Source organism: Dermacentor andersoni, chromosome 1, assembly GCF_023375885.2.
Source record: "Dermacentor andersoni chromosome 1, qqDerAnde1_hic_scaffold, whole genome shotgun sequence".
Lineage (NCBI taxonomy): Eukaryota > Metazoa > Arthropoda > Arachnida > Ixodida > Ixodidae > Dermacentor > Dermacentor andersoni.
In genome coordinates, this window is record NC_092814.1 from 9,972,568 (window position 1) to 9,989,552 (window position 16,985).

At 51.8% G+C, this 16,985-nt stretch overlaps 2 protein-coding genes across 3 annotated transcripts in view; both read right to left on the reverse strand.

Annotated features, from left to right (window-relative positions):
- LOC126545730 (uncharacterized) overlaps nucleotides 1–16,985 on the reverse strand; it is a 984,485-nt gene that overhangs the window by 574,075 nt on the left and 393,425 nt on the right. The window lies entirely within an intron of this gene.
- On the reverse strand, nucleotides 10,261–13,113 carry LOC126544202 (uncharacterized). Its single transcript, XM_050191438.3, has one exon. The coding sequence runs from the start codon at nucleotides 13,110–13,112 to the stop codon at nucleotides 10,275–10,277; it is 2,838 nt and encodes a 945-aa protein (XP_050047395.2). The 5' UTR covers nucleotide 13,113; the 3' UTR covers nucleotides 10,261–10,274.

Consider the following 16,985-nt stretch of genomic DNA (forward strand, 5'->3'; position numbering starts at 1 on the left):
CATGGTGGGCAATCACAGAATCACAGAATCCTAAGGACCGCCCCTTCCTCCCTCCACTCCCCCCTATGTATCGCGTGCGACAGAAAACGCCGCGCTTCCTCCCCGCTTTTCTCCCTTGCGCACACAAGACTGAGCCACCGTCGTCGGCTCCCCCATGCCACCCCCCCCTAGCTTTCACTCGCACATGCCGCATGGGGCGCGCTGTCGATGTTAGCGTGTAATAGATGTGTCGATGCGGCGGTCACGATGTTATCGTGCAAGGACTTTATGCGGAACATGGGAACGACGGCGACGGCAGCAATGCTCCTGGAGTGTCCATATAATTGCTATCGCAATAATATAATAAGAGTATCCGGAAACTGAAGCGTCCCGTGGCCCATTACTTCCCGCAAAAGAACAAGTAACGAAATCGAACTTTTACCATGCAGAAATTGAAGTAATCGAACGTAGCCGGCGGGTAGTGGCAGATCAAAGAACGCTTTATTGCTTGGTGTTGCTAGTTTTATACGAAACAGAAAAGGGTCACATGACTGGACATGATAGCAAGAGTGCGACACGTGTAATCTGTCTTGCTCATGCTATACATCAGCACGCGGGCTTGATAACGTTACATCACGCGTGCTTGATAACACTACATCCCTTCCCCCTAAGCTGGAGTAAGTGAGACGATCTGGGGGCTTCCGTAGGCGAGTCGAACGACGTGGTGGCTGTTGGTCTTCGGCTTGAGAGCTGACAACCCGTGCGTCCGAACCTTCATGAGCTGCGGCCTGCTCGGCGCTACACTGAGCTTCGTCGCCGGTCTGGACTTCGCTCGGCTTGCTAGGTGACGACCCTGTGCCGAGCCGTGGCCGGAGTTGGTCTACGTGGCGCCGCTGCGGTCCCTCCGGTGTTTCCATTGTAACCATGCGTGCTCCCGCCGTGGACACTACTGTCGCCGGCATCCACTTCCGAGCAGACTGAAACTGGCGTGACCATACTTGCCTGCCAGGTTGATACCGTGTTGGCGCTGTTGCTGCTCCTAGAACAGGCTCGCCGGAACAATCATTTTCTGTCACCTTTTTGTCTGTCAGTGAAGCTGTCAGCCTGGTTCGGGGACGGAAGCCCAACAGCAGTTCGGCGGGCGATTTTCCTCCTTCCAATGGTGTCGTTCTATAACGAAATAAAAACTTGATTAGTCGCTCCTGCAATGTACCTGCCGGATTCTTTCGAAGCCCTTCCTTCACTGTCCGTACAGCCCGTTCCGCCAACCCATTTGACTGAGGATGGTACGGGGCTGTTCTGATGTGTTTCACTTGACTTTCCTTCAAGAAACTGGACAGAGTGGCACTTGAAAACTGTGGTCCGTTATCAGATACTAAGCAGTAGGGCAGGCCAAAACGTGCGAAAATACCTTGAAGTACTTGAATGGTCGTCTCCGCTGTGGCGGTCTTCAAAGGTATGGCCTCAATCCACTTCGTCTCGGCATCCACCAACACAAAAACTTGGAAGCCACTGATGGGGCCCGCGAAGTCCATATGCAACCTGTACCATGGTTTGTTGCTCGCCGGCCATGGAGACGGAACTTCAGCAGCCGGCATGGGCCAACATTGTATACACTGAGGGCAGCTTTTAACCAACACTTCGATGTCCCTATCTAGTCCAGGATACCAAAAAAGCGCTCGGGCTGTGCGCTTCATGGCACTGATACCGGGGTGACTTTCGTGCAGTTCCTTTAGCATGCATCGTCGCGCCGCTTCTGGCAGCACTACTCGATGGCCCCAGTAAAGCAGATTGTGACAGGCCGTGAGCTCGTTACGGCGAGAAAAGTATGGCATCAGGTGTTGCTGTGCCACCGATAACTGCCGCGGCCAGCCATGCGTGATCCACCCCCTGATCTGATGCAGCGTATCGTCCGATCGGCTCAGTTCCGCCAAGTGCTGAGCGGAAAGGGTCATGGAATTTAGGCTCCGCGTATAAACCACGTATTCCATGGGTTCTTGCCCTCCTCGGTCACCTAAGCATGGCAGTGGAAGGCGACTGAGAGCGTCTGCGTTAGCATTTAGCTGTCCTTGGCGGTACTCGAGGTCATAATGGTAAGCCGACAGTAGCAATGCCCATCGTTGAATTCTCGCTGCTGCCATGTGCGGTATCGGCCTCTCCGGGTGAAACAGTCCGGTCAGTGGTTTGTGATCCGTCACCAGAGTAAAATGCTTCGCCAACAAGTAATCTCTAAACTTAGTAACGCCGAACACCAAGGCCAGTGCTTCCTTCTCCAATTGCGAGTAATTCCGCTCAGCAGGTGTCAGTGCCCTCGAACGGAACGATATGGGATAGTCTGTGTTCCCAATTCGGTGTGACAGCACCGCGCCAACTCCAACTGGCGAGGCATCGCATTCAAGCCGCAACGGCTTTTCGGGGTCGTAGTGCACGAGTAGTTCCGCTGCCACCATAGCGCGCTTGGCTGCCTGGAAGGCTTTCTCGTGTTCGGCTTTCCATTGCCATCGAACTCCTTTAGCCAGCAGCCTGTAGAGTGGGACTAAGGTGGTTGCAAGGTTAGGCAAAAACTTGGCGTAATAAGTGAGCAATCCCAAAAAGGATTTTAGCTGGCTCACCGTCTCCGGTCTTGGTGCCTCGGTGATGGCTTCCATATTCTCAGGAGGGTGCAGGCCAGTTGCGTCGATCTTGTGGCCCAAAAACGAAACTTGCTTCTCGCGGAACCTGCATTTGTCACGGTTCAACTTGAGTCCATTGTCGCGCAGCCGCTCGAGGACTTGCCGGAGAGTTGAGTTGTCGTTCTGCTTTTCGGCTATAATGATGTCATCCAAGTACACCTTGACGCGCGGGAGGCCTTGCAGAACGGACTCGAGGCGGCGCTGGAACAAAGCCGGAGCCGATGCAATTCCGAACGCGAGGCGGTTGTATGCAAACAACCCTTTGTGTGTGTTCAACACGGCCATTTCTCGTGCCTCGTCGTCCAGTGGAAGTTGATTATACGCATGCCGCAAATCCAAAGTGGTGAACAACTCCCCCCCGTACAAAGATGCGAAGATGTCCTCAATTTTCGGTAACGGGTACTGTTCCAGATGTGTCGCCTGATTAACGGTTAGCTTGAAGTCGCCGCAAAGTCTAATATCACCGTTTCGCTTCACTACGGGCACGACGGGCGTAGCCCACTCGGAAACTCTCACTGGTGAAAGCACTCCCTCCTGTACTTGGCGGTCAATTTCGGCAGACACCTTTTCCCGAAGCGCGTACGGCACTGGTCGAGCCTTGAGAAAGCGTGGTACAGCGGCCTCCTTTTTGTGTAGTTTCACGGGCGGCCCCTTGCAACACCCCAACTTCTCCTCGAAAATTTCTGGAAATTTAGCCAAAAGTTTCGCTGTCTCTGCGTCGCAGTGAACCACATTCACGCTCTGTGGCGCGCATTCATCCAGTAGCGCTATGCCAGCACTCCGAAAGGCTTGGATGGTGTTCCGGCCGCACAACAGAGGCCCGTCGCAATCCACTACCACTAGCGAGCTGTCTACTTGCGTATTATCGCATTCGACTTTCATAGCCACTCGGCCAAGGACCGGTAGAGGCCCCAGGAAGCATGTCAGCCGCAGTGAAGTTTTCTCCAGTGTCGGCCACCATTCGCGATGGTTTTCGAATACCGTCCTTGGAATTACGCTGATAGTGGATCCTGTATCCACCAACATTCGCAGTTTTCGGCCTTCCCAGATGAAATCCCTTTCGAATGGCCGTGCGGACTCGTTACTACTGTAGCTGTGAGCCACCAAAGCGTAGAGCATTTCTTCTCCGCTTTCGTCACTGCCGTCTAGCTCTTTCACAGCGTACGTTCCTGAGGGGTTAGCGCGACCACTAGAGCACATCCTTGCCAGGTGTCCCTTCCTGCCGCACTTGTAGCACGTCGCTTTCTTGTGTCTGCACACTTCCGAAACATGATTCGAGCCACATCTCGGACATTGCGTAGCCTCGGTCATGGATCCATGCCCACGTCCGGACTTCTGCGGATTTATCCTGTGCTTCTGTATGAAGTTCGCAGCACCGTTGTCGTTGAACCTCCTCTCTTGCATAGCCCGAACATTTGTTTCTGCGGTTTCCGCTGCTAGAGCGAAAGCTTCGGCCTCCGCCAAGGTCAACTTCTTCTGGGACAACATGTGTCGTCGAGCTTGTTCATCACGGATTCCGCAGACAATCCGATCCCTCAACATGCGATCCAAAAACTTATCGAAACTGCAATCTTTTGCAAGACGTCTCAGGTCGGTTATGTAGTCCCGTACCTTTTCGCCTTCCGCTTGGTTCCGCATGAAAAAAGCATAGCTCGCTGCTATCTCGTTGACTTGGGGATCGAAGTGGTTGTCCAGGTGCTGTACGACGGCCTCATAGCTCAGGTGGTTCACCGATTCTGACTGGCACTGGCCCTGAAGTACGCGAACCACGTTGTCACTTAGTGCTGACACAAGAAGCGCACGCTGTTTCCCTGGATTTGTGATGCTGTGGCCCTCAAAAAAGGCTTCCAAACGGACCCGGTAAGTGTTCCAGCTACTGGTGGTGTCGTCGAACTCAGGTGGCCTGGCTGTCATCGTGCAGCCGGTCCTATCCCATCCTCGTCGCCACTGAAGTAATCGAACGTAGCCGGCGGGTAGTGGCAGATCAAAGAACGCTTTATTGCTTGGTGTTGCTAGTTTTATACGAAACAGAAAAGGGTCACATGACTGGACATGATAGCAAGAGTGCGACACGTGTAATCTGTCTTGCTCATGCTATACATCAGCACGCGGGCTTGATAACGTTACATCACGCGTGCTTGATAACACTACAGAAATTCGCTGGGGCGCAACAATGTCTTTTTTTTCTTTTGTGGGGCCGGAGCACCTAATAAAAAAAAATCAAAGGAAAGCACGTTGCCCGCCATTCAATGCCTACTTTGGGCAGCTAATGTAGCTACCGAAGGAATATCGAATAAAACGCGAGAGGCTTGGTTCACACAGAACGATACGCATACTGCTAGGTATCCTAAACCGGCGAGACAAGGCTTTCCGGAGAGGCTGTGCTCAAGCGAATGCATTGCAATCTGTCGAGTCCCCACAGTGATGGCCGTAAACGATAATTATTTCTTTCAATCGTCTGCTATCCAGAAAGCGTCCAAAACTCTGCCAGGCGAAAATCCATTCGCCCAGAGAAAAACGAACGCGCACCGAAGTGCGCTGCGTGGTGGTCGGGGCAACACGAGAAAAACGCATGCGCTCTGGCTGGCTCTGGCAGCCCACCGGTAGTGAGTAGAAGAAAATTGAACAGGCTCAAAGTCAAAGTACAAAAATAACTACAAACGTAGTCACTTTTGCTGGCTTTAGTGTCTTGACATGGGTGCTTTGGCGCAGGTGAAACGTTGATATTCTTTTCAGTGACATAACGGCACGAATGAATCACTACAACGCTCCGTCTCATCGGACCTCCCTGCGTGCTTTTTCAGCTTGTCTGATAGTGTGTTGATTTGGCTTGCCTCATTGTATGGCATGAAGTACGACTTTAGAAATGTTTATGCCCCTTTAGCGTCAAATGTTTATAAGAACATTAAACCCACAACGTTGCGGAATTGAAAATCTAAAGCACGAGTTTGGAAATGTCAAGGCACCTTTCGCATCAAAAGTTCATGAGAACTTTACACCCTTAAAGTTTCGAAATTGAAATCCATGCGCTCCGTAGATTCTGCGGCCTCCGCGAGAAGCCGCGACGAGCCCACTTGCCATCAAAACGCCCTTGAAACTTCGTGCTCACATGAGGCTCCTTGCGTTACGTGACTGCCGGTGCATGGGCGCTGCCGTGAAATCCAGCCCCAGTTTATAATGTGAGCGCTGAAATATCTTTTTGAGCGTGAAAAAGACATTCTAGACCAATTCCAGAATAATTTCCGGCACCGGGGTTTGTTTTGGTCGGCGTTGCATGACAGCAGGAAAAATTTCCGGGGGGGGGGGGGGGCTGAAGCCCCATAAGCCCCCCCTTCCCTTGCTACACCCCGAGTCCCAGGTAGCACACAAAGTCTTCAAAACATCGAAATAATGGATTCAACGTCTCAAACATATTTTTGACCAAAGTCGACGCATTGAAAACGTCGCAAGCAGGACAGCTTAAAAACGAGCGGTGCATACCTTTCGAAAATGTTTTCATACGACTGGCCGTATCTGTTCAGTTTGCGTGCTGGGTTTCCTACGGCGCCGTTCTTGGCGGAAGAATTCTCCATTGATCAATCTTCACTCGTCGTCTCAATTGCTGCTGTATTCGGCCTGCGTTAGCATGAGTTCGGCTACGAAAAAGAAGGCTTGTGTGGTTTTGACCTCACGTCAGAAGAGACGAACGATTGCAAACGAAGTTAACACCGCCACAGCCCACGAAGACATGGTGCGCGAGTGCAGTAACATAGAAGCCGCTCTTTGTGACGCGGACAACAGTTCCCCATCGACTTCGGAGTAGTGCTGCCAGTCAGTAGACCACGCGCAGTGTTAGTGGCGATTCTGAAGAGCACCCTCTATTTTAAATAAAAGAAATGAAATTATGGGATATTGCGCACGAAAACCACTTTCTGATTATGAGGCATGCCGTAGTGGGGGACTCCAGAAATTTGGACCACCTCGGGTTCTTTAACGCGCATTCCGTGACTTCGTGCTTAGCAGCCCAACACCACAACCACTAAGCAACCGTGGCGGGTCCTCTATTTCAATAGCTTTCGCTTTGCATAACATTTATCATCATTCAATTGTTTTTTGACGATTTCTTCCAATCCCCTGCAGAAACTTTTTTTTCGTGACCACTGGTGCAAATGAGAAACGACCGATATGTCACACTCATCGTTTTTCAAAGTGATCATCGAATGGAACCACTTTCCATCGCACGTAGCTACTGAAGGATACGCAGCAAAATTCAAAGAGCTGCAGCAACTCAGCGCAGTGCCCGCCCAAATGGCTTTTTACACGTTTTCAGTTTCTTACGCAACGAGATGTATTTTACCGACGGCATGTTAATTTTTCTCCTGTTCTATTCTGTGAGCATTGTTATGCAGTGTACTTAGAAAGGTTTCTGTATATTACGCATAAATAAAGGTATTGAGTAAAAAGCGAACGTCACTTTCGATGGCACCGAAGGAATACATCGGTACAGCCGTTACGAGGAACGGTGCTCTGCAGAAAGTGTTGCGGTTAATTCTACTGTGAGCACAATGTAGACAAAAACAACGTGCGGAAACCACCGTCAATGAATGTCAGTAAAAGCGAATAGCCCGAACGAGCGATCGAACGAAAGAACGAGCGAGCGAAATATAGTTGGCGAGAGAGCAAAAGAACGAACGTTTTCGTTGCACATCAGCAGTACTTACGACCGACCAATGACCTCTTATCAACCAGAAAAACAGCCGGAGACAGTAAGCTATTCGCTTTAATATACATGGGACTCAACGGTATCGGCCCGGCACGCTCGGGCTCATAGTGTGATCGCGCCTGCTCAGAAGCGCCGATCATCGAACCACAATGATGTAAACTGACGGCGTCCGAAATGAAAGGCCTGTGAAATGTACAGTGGAAACTCTCAGCTCACTGCTCTTGTTTGAGACGGAGTGGCGTCAAGGGAGAGATCAGAGGGTGGCTCTGCGCGACACGATGGACAGTCGATAAACAGAAACGAGCGACGCCAGCCGTTTGTGCGCAGGCGCGAGTGAGAAAATCTGGGGGCTCTTTCTACTTGAATATATGACTCTGCCTGGGCACTACGGAGGAGGTTTCTTCGTGCGTGTTGTATGCGTTTGTCCCCTAGACATACCGGAATTCCAGAGTGGGGTCGAGTTAGTTTACGCTGGCTGCCCGCGCGATGAGGCAGTGGGCCCCGACGCGTATACGAAAAACATATCCCCTGGGCGCCGGGGGGTCAGAGCTGCGCGTCTATTGTCTCTCGCCGCAGGGCACTTCCGCTAGCACCCAGGGTGCTATTCCGACGTTGCCTCCGAGATTTAAGTTTGTTTACGCTCCGACGCTGGGCTGCCGCCGCGGTGAACGCGATGCAGCGGTCGGCACTGACGCCCATATGGTGATAGGAGCTCGCATCATTTGCATTGTCGTGTATCCGAGGCACGTGAAGCAACTTGAAAGGCTTCAAGAAACGCCTGTGCAACGTTGCGCAAGGGCGGTGTCCAAGGTTGATGTTGCTGTGAGATCTACGGGCTTTCGCACGTTGACAAATACTCCTCGATTTCAAAAGGGCATTCGCCGTTTCTTCGGCAAGGAGCGTTTATAGAAACCGCCCAAGTCCCGCTGGGCCGTATTCGCACATCCTGTAGAGAAGACCAGCTTCGCCGCACTGGTAGCACAGTGGGATTCTATCAGGAGTGCGTCATATGCCAGCCTTCCGAAATCTCGTCTCAGGCGGAGGCGGCAAGAACCGAGGTTCCGCAACATGGGTAGTTGCCATGACGAAAGTACGTCCTGGGGATCCCTCGGCGTACGATACTGTCGGCCGTACCGTTGACCCCTTTTGTGGCTGTGCTTGCGGGTGCTGTTCGCGGGCTGCTTGTCTCACTTCGTTCCGAACAACTACTAATGAAGAGACCGCTGCAGGGCCATTTTTTCGCTCTTGTCTCTGGAGAACTTCTCGAACCGCAGATCTTACGAGTTCTCGTAAGACCTCGACGCTGTTCCCGAACATTGCCAACATTGCATCCACAGATGCGACGTTCATATCAAGGTTGTAGAGCCTCGCTCGCTGCTGAAGTTTCCTTTCCATAGTTGTCTCCTCGATGCGGAATTCGGCCACGGTGCGTGGAGGGCTCCGAACTAAACCGGCAAGAAGCTCCTGCTTGAAACCGCCCATTAGATGTCCAAGCTTCTTGTCCTCGCTCATGCTCGGATCGGCCCAGCGGAATAAGCGGGACTTATCTTCGAGATATGTCCCGAACAGTCACGGTAGAGAACAGCAGTTTACGATAGGTAGCGAGGCACTGGAAGTGGTAAGGGAATACATCTTCTTAGGGAAGGTAGTGACCGCGGATCCGCATCATGAGACTGAAATAATCAGAAGAATCAGAATGGGCTGGGGTGCGTTTGGCAGGCATTCTCAGATCATGAACAGCGAATTGCCATTATCCCTCAAGAGAAAAGTGTATAATAGCTGTGTCTTACCAGTACTCCCCTACGGGGCAGAAACCTGGAGGCTTACGAAAAGGGTTCTACTTAAATTGAGGTCGACGCAACGAGCTATGGAAAAAAGAATGATGGGTGTAACGTTAAGGGATAAGAAAAGAGCAGATTGGGTGAGAAAACAAACGCGAGTTAATGACATCTTAGTTGAAATCAAGAAAAAGAAATGGGCATGGGCAGGCCATGTAATGAGGAGGGAAGATAACCGATTGTCATTAAGGGTTACGCACTGGATTCCAAGGGAAGGGAAGCGTAGCAGGCGGCGGCAGAAAGGTAGGTGGGCAGATGACATTAAGAAGTTTGCAGGGACGACATCGGCACAATTCGTACATGACCGGGGTAGATGGAGAAGTATGGGAGAGGCCTTTGCCCTGCAGTGGGCGTAACCAGGCTGATGATGATGATGATGATCTTAGAGATACATTGCCACGCTTTCGTTGTTTCGTTGGCTTCTGGCTTGCAAAGCGGCTTCAGCTCTTTCCCTGCGGTCTGTGCTCGGATACGTGGCCAACAGCTCCCGTCGGAAGTCATCCCACGACCGGAGGGCAGCTCCATGATTTGCAAACCACGTTTGTGCACAGTCTTCCAACGCGAAGTAAACGTTGCGGAGCTTCCGGGTTTCGTCGCATCCAGAGTAGTCCGCGACGCGCTCAAAGCCTTCCCACCAGTCCTCCGCGTCTTCGAAGCTGTCGCCGTAGAAAGGCTCGGGCGTCCGTGGCTGATCAACGACGATGTGGGTTGAGGCGGTCTGCGATGCCATTTCGGTATTGTCTGCTGCTGCTGCTCTAGTTGGTTCCGGCAAAAGAGGAAACTCAGGCGGCTCACCACGTAGGCGACGGCTCGTGCGCTGGTGGACAGGCGTGAGCTCTTTGAGTCTGAAATGGCGTGGCTGCGGGCTGCTTGGCTTTACTCGAATGGGGCTGGAAATCATTACCCCGCACCTCCAGCAGAGTTGTAACAGTTCAAGGGGTTAGATAGAGATAGAGAACAACTTTAGCGAAAATGCCTGCAGAGTCGGTTAGGCTCCCTCCACGCAGGGAAGACAAGCTTTTACCGCGACGCGGCCACTACCTCAATCTCGTGCATTGTGCTCCTCGAGGTCTTGGTTCCTCGCTACTTCCGCGGATCCGAGAGGGCCGCCGCCCCCTTCCTCGGGGTGCTGCCCCCCTTCTCCTCGGTTTCGCGAGGTCGCTGCCTCTCTAGAGCTGCCGAGACCTGCTGGACGGCCTTGAGTTGTGTATCTTGGTCATATCTCCTCGTTGCAGCCTCTAGCTGCGGCGGGATCGTCGTTTTCTCGCTGGCTTCTCGTGGATTTATACTACAGTCCCAAAGGATGTGAGCCGCGGTGGCTCTCTCCTTAGCGCACAGTCTACACACGTCACTCGCGTACACGCTCGGACACACGTGTTTAGCTAGCACCGGGGTGAGCAGGGACCCCGTCTGTAATTGCCTGTATAACACTGCCTCCTTCCGGGTAAGCCCCGGGTGAGGTGGCGGCATAGTCTGTCTGTTAAGTCTGTACCACTTCACTATTTCGTTGAAGGTGGTCATCTTGTCCTTGGCACTGCACCGCGACCAACACTCCGAGTCGGCCGTGCTTGCAGCTGCGCGGTTGGTTAGTCCTCGCGCGGCCGAGTTGGCCGTTTCGTTGTGGTTCACGTTCCCGCGTTCCGACACGTCACTGCCCATGTGGGCCGGAAACCACTTGATCACCACAGCGCTTGTGCGTCCGATGTCTTCGGCCTTGTGCAGTATGCGCGCAGCCTCACTACATACCCTACCCTTGGCGTAGTTCTTCACTGCCGTTCTAGAGTCACACAACACTGTAGTGCATCCGGGGTCGGAGACGGCCAAGGCGATGGCCACCTCCTCCGCCCGGTGCGCCTCTCGAGTCCGGACGCTCGCCGCGGTCTTCGTTGCACCCGTCGATGCCCCGACAGCCACCACCGCGTATGCGTCGCTGCTCCCTCGGTACTCCGCCGCGTCCACGTAGATGGCGCCTTCTCTGGCGTGGAAGTCCACGAGAGCCCTGGCCCTCGCCAACCTCCGCTCCTTGTTGTGCTCGGGGTTCACGTTCCTCGGGATCGGGCAGACCCTGAGCTTTCTGTTGATGCTATCCGGTATAGGTACGTCTTTCTGCTGCTCGCCTTCCCTCGGCTCGAGGCCAAGATCCCGCAGTATCTTTCTTCCGGTTCTTGTTTCAGAGAGACGCTCGAGTTGCGCCGTTCTCTGTGCTTCGGCTATTTCGTCCAGCGTGTTGTGGACTCCCAGCGCCATGAATTTTTCGGTGCTCGTGCTCCCGAGGAGGCCGAGTGCCGCCTTATACGCCTTGCGTATGGTGGCGTCTATCTTGTTACGTTCGCTCGGCCTCCAGTTGTGGAAAGCGGCCACGTACGTTATGTGGCTAACTGCGAAGGATTGAACGAGCCTAGTCAGGCTCTCCTCCTTCATCCCCGCTCTTCTGTTGGACACTCTCTTGATGAGTCTCATTGCCGCGGCCGCTTTGGCCGCGAGCTTGTTGACCATTTCACCATTGACTCGGTTTCGCTGGATGAGCAGCCCGAGCACTCGAATCTTCTCGACCTCCGGTATTACTTGTCCTCCCGCTGTCTTGACCGTGATCTTGGGCCGCTCGTACTCGACTTCCATATTCTTTCTTTTCCTGCCCGCTCCTGTCGGTGGAATCACCAGCAGTTCTGACTTGGCCGGAGAGCAAACGAGTCCCGACCCGCCCAGCTGCTCCTCGATGGCGTTGACCGCTTCTTGCAGCGTTGTCTCGATGTGTCCGTCGCTTCCTCCCGGTACCCATAGCGTAACGTCGTCGGCGTAGATGTTGTGTCGGACTTCCGCTACTCTATCTAGCCGGTTGGCCACCCCGATCATCACGAGGTTGAAGAGTAGCGGGGAGATCACCGAGCCCTGCGGAGTTCCGACGCTTCCCAGCTTCTTCTCTTCGAGCTGCAGGTCTCCCGCGCAGATTTCGGTGGTCCGTTCCGTCAGGAAGTCTTTGATGTACTGGTATGTCCTTCTGCCCATGTTTAGTCTGGATACTTGGGCCAGGATAGCCGAGTGCCTCACTTTATCGAAGGCGCTCTGCAAGTCCAGCCCGAGTATGGCTCTGTTGTCCTTGGTGCCCGTCGTATCGTCGATGATCTCGTTCTTCAGTAAGATCATGGCGTCTTGCGTCCCGAGCTTCTTCCGAAACCCGATGATGGAATTTGGGTAAAGCTCCGATTCTTCCAGGTAACGCTGCCACCTGTTCATGAGAACGTGCTTGAGGACATTTCCCACGCAAGAAGTGAGCGAGATCGGCCTGAAGTTCTCTATGTTGGGCGGCTTGCCAGGCTTGGGGATGAGGATCGTCTTGGCTGCGTTCCATTGCTTGGGCAGCCTTCCTTCTTGCCAGCACTTGTTGTAGAAGTTCGTGAGCGTTTCGATGGCCGCTTCGTTGAGGTTCTTGAGCGCTCTGTTGGTCACTCGATCGGGACCCGCGGCGGACCTGCCATTGAGATCCTGCAGGGCAACTCTGACTTCCCATGTCTGGATGTCTCGATCTAGCGTCTCGTTCTCGTTGCCTTGGTAATCCGGGTGTCTTTCCGTGGGTGTGGTCGGTAGGTACTTGGCGTCCAAGCGCCCCTTGACCTCGTCCTCCCCGTGTTCACAGATTGCCTTGTGTAGGATTCTGGCCAGGTTATTGTGTTGGTGGCCCTTGGTCGTGGTTTCGTCGAGGAGGTGCCGCAGCATGTTCCACGTCTTGCCCTTGTGCATCTGTGCGTCGGCTTCGTTGCAGGCCTCGTTCCACTGTTGGGTGCATAGCACCCTGCAGTGGACCTCGATCTGCCTGTTGAGCTCGGCGATCTTCTTCCTTAGACTTCGGTTGGTTCGTCGCTTCTGCCACCTCGCCTTTATGGACTGCTTGGCTTCTATCAGGTGGGCCAGCCGACTGTCCATCTTGTCTATCCGTTCGTCCGTCTCCAGCTCTTTGGTGGCTCCTTCTATTGTCTCAACGACGTTGGCCGCCCATTGCTCGATGTCCGTAATGTCCAGTTGCACCGCGGGTAGCGCCTTTCGAAAGGCGTCCCAATCCGTAATGGGATGCTTCCTTATGCCGCTGTTGCCTCGGCCTTCGAGCGGTACGACGACCTCCACGATGTAGTGATCGCTGCCCAGCTCATGGCCCGTGTTTCTCCATTTTGCTTCTCTCGATCCTCCGTCGGTTTTCACGAAGGTAAGGTCCGGAGTGGTGTCTCTCGTAACCGATGTGCCGATCCTGGTGGGAAAGGCCGGATCCGTGATTAGGTTCAGTCCCACGTCGGTGGCGTCTTGCATGAGCTCTCTCCGCTTGACCGTCGTTCTGTGGTAGCCCCAGTCTTGGCTCGGAGCGTTAAAGTCTCCGCACACTATGAGCGTATTGCTTCTCGCGACTGAACTCGCTTTGTGGAAGAGTGCCTTGAATTCCTGTTGTCCGTGGGACGGATTGCTGTAGACGTTCACCAGGAAAGTGCTCTCCTTCCTCCTCTTGCCCGTGATTACTTCCACCGTGCAGTGTTCAAGGGTTCAGACACAACTATTTATTGTGGGCTAACTTGTGCCTGGAAAGTAAATAAAAAGGTGACTGCCGCGTTCCGAACAGGAGATGCCTTCTTCTCTCTCGAGCGTCGCTTCACCTCTTCTTGTATTCCCCGACAACGGCCACCTACGATGCGAGTGCGTGCGGCGAATCTACGTGCCATAATGTCTTCGTCTTTTTCACCAATACGCCGTTGTCCTCTTGGAAGGTGCACGAACTTGCGCAAGTTGTTTAAAGATGGTTCCTACGTTGTATCAATATTGTTACGTGTGGAAAGACACAGAAGAGAGATGCTATTAAATTGACACGCTATTTACACTGGAGCCAGGCTGACACTCGCTCGTGCCAAGGGCACCGACCAACTTCTTCGTCGTTCTCGCGGCGGCTCGTCTCTTGAGCATCGCTCAATCATATCGTAATAATATATTGGTCCCTACCTGGAGCCCTTAGTAGAAAATGTGATTACAAGGCGATAAGGTGCCAATAAATACAGCAATATCGGACTAATGCTTGGTAACTTAGCCTGGTATCTAGAATGGTAGTAAGCGCATGACAGGTGACACAAAACGTGATAATACGTTAAGTAAATAGTAGCTTTAATTCTTGCTCCATTTTAATGTACCAACTGATTGTTCTCATTCAGTGCACTGGCATCCACACAGTGGCCCCTGGTCAAAGGGTGGGAGAATATGTGGATATACATTGGGGCATCTCCCCTAATGTACTTTAAAAGAATTCCTCGAAATCGTTTAGGAATGCAAAGAATCAGATTGCGAGCACAGGAAAGGCGAGTGGACGCAATTTACATTGTGATTACATAGTTCAAATGCTTAGTATACCTAATGTGGGATCTACATATTATGTGCCCATTTCATCGAACAGCCTGTTGAAAAGAATTTCCGCAATACATTTTTATAGTTAGCAGTGGTTATGCTTACTTCTATGATCTGCATACATTGTTGTAGTTGCATATTTTGTGGTCATGCCACTTTCGTAAGTAATAAAATTTAGCGTATCTTTCACATTGTAGCTTAAGTATGCTCTTATATGTTTCATAACAAGCTGCAAAAACTTGAGTATGAGGCCTGCACACTTAACTGGCAAGCACACCGAGACGGTACATATAAAGTTCAGTGCTACCAAGTAAAGAGCGAACGCATACATGTGTCAGGGATGGTATGTGGGCAAGTCGTTTTGGTGAAGCCACTGCATCTGCATCCGAAACATCTCAGCTAGCAGCGTAGTGCAAAATTTCGTGTCCACTTCGATGAAATGGAGCACCAGTGCAAATATCTGGGCATACCTGTCCAGGGCAGCAAGTGTGTGCACATCGAAAACATTTTAAGTAGCATCATGCATGACAGTGCCATAGCCAGCGGAACTGCAGAATACAAGGTGGTGTGCTCAGAAGTTGTTCATCAATGGAACTCTGCCTGGACTTTGTGCCAAATATTTTCGGGTGTGAAAGTGGGGGTGAACTGGTAAAGAATTTATTTATTTATTTATTTCTTTATTTATTTATTTGTTTCACGTACTTTCAAGGCCCGAATGTGTTACAGAAAGGAGCGGAGTCGAAAGCAAAAGTAATGCAGTAAAAATACGAACAAAAAGTATTAACAAACAATATTAACAAAATGCATTGTGAAAAGCGGTCTTGAAGTTGGTAGAGTCGGCGATGAGCGCGATTGATGCGGGAAGGCGATTCCAGTCCGTGCTTGTCCTATGGATGAATGAGTCACTGTACCGGATTGTACGGCACATTGGAACCCCGACTTTAAGGCTGTGGTCAGTGCGGGCCGAAATATAAGACGGAGGGGCAAGAAGGGTTTCTTTTAAAAGGGGTTTCAAATGAACAACTTTGTGAAAAGGGAGAGAAGGGAACATTTGCGGCGTGATGAAAGATCAGGTAGGTTAAGAGTTCGCTTCATTGAAGAGGTACTTGCATAGCGAGAATAATTAGATACGACAAAGCGTGCACCGCGGTTTTGAATAATTTCTAGCGTAGAAACTAATGAAGACTGAGTCGGATCCAAAATGGCTGGAGCATACTGCGATTTGGAGCGAACTAAAGTGTTGTAAAGAGTTAGCTTTAGGGAAGAAGTGGCAGAGCTAAAATTACGGCGCAAGTAACCAGGCATGCGGTTAGCGTTATTAGTAAAATAGTCAATATGCGAGCGCGTGCTTTGCTCGGGGCTACACGTGTGAACGCTTTTTATCAGTCAGAGTGCTTTTTACAGCGAAGCTGTTAGCACCCAGTTTTCGGCGTTTTTTCTGTTCGTGTCTGTTACCGAAAATGCGGGCCGATCGTGGCGGTAGTGCAGGGCCAGTAGCAGTGGTCTGTACCCCCGTAAGGCAAAGGCTTCAGCAAAGTGAAGCGCACAGTGCGAACATTATTTGGAATCACGGATACAGCATACAGAACAGCGTACCTTTCAATAAAGAACAAGCGCATACCAAGCATTCGAGCCGCATAATTGTTGATAATGATGGATCCACACGACGGACTTTTACCGCGACGGAGTGCGCGTAACGTGACTACGCGTCACGAATTCATGCCGTGCGCGCGTCGTGCGCGACCCCCACGGACGGAAAATGCCGAGCTGTTTTTCGCATCCGGATTCTAATGCTGCGGATTTAGCCTAGCGTGCTCTACAGTCTGGCAACAAGCGCGGCTTTGGGATCTTTCTGAAACAGCTTCATCGCTGTTGACACCGTTCGTGCCTGTTTGCGCGCGCGACTCGCACAAGAGCGACTGCGTTGAAGTCGATCGACGAGGCAACTTTCTTTTTCTTGCATCTCGTGGAGCAGTTGTGGGACATGACTCTCACCGATTACGCGGACACGAGAGCGAAAGAGACGATTTGGCAGCAACTAAAGAAACTGCTCTCTTGTCACTCGAAGCAGCCTCCGGTATTCCGCAATGTCACTGACCTACAGCTCTCGGTACAAGTGCTTTTGCAAAGCGAGATGCTTGTTAGTGATATAGTCCTTTTGCGTACAAGACCTCTTTAGATGAAAGAAGTACTCATCATGACCCAATTCGGAAAAAAACAACAGCCATTGCGGCCAACCGTCGCTTCCTTTCGATCTCCATATTCATTCAGAGTGAAAAACACGTATGACAATGTCTTTATTACACCGACGGTGTCATCTAGAACGAATGGAAACAAGCAAGCATTTGTAACTTACGGCCACTGAGATCCACCCGGGCCGCCGCATAATCTTCGAGGCCATGTTCAGCTAATACAGCCACA

Coding starts and splice junctions, on each gene's coding strand:
- LOC126544202 (XM_050191438.3), bottom strand. CDS start 13,112: ATGGACAGTCGGCTGGCCCACCTGATAGAAGCCAAGCAGTCCATAAAG.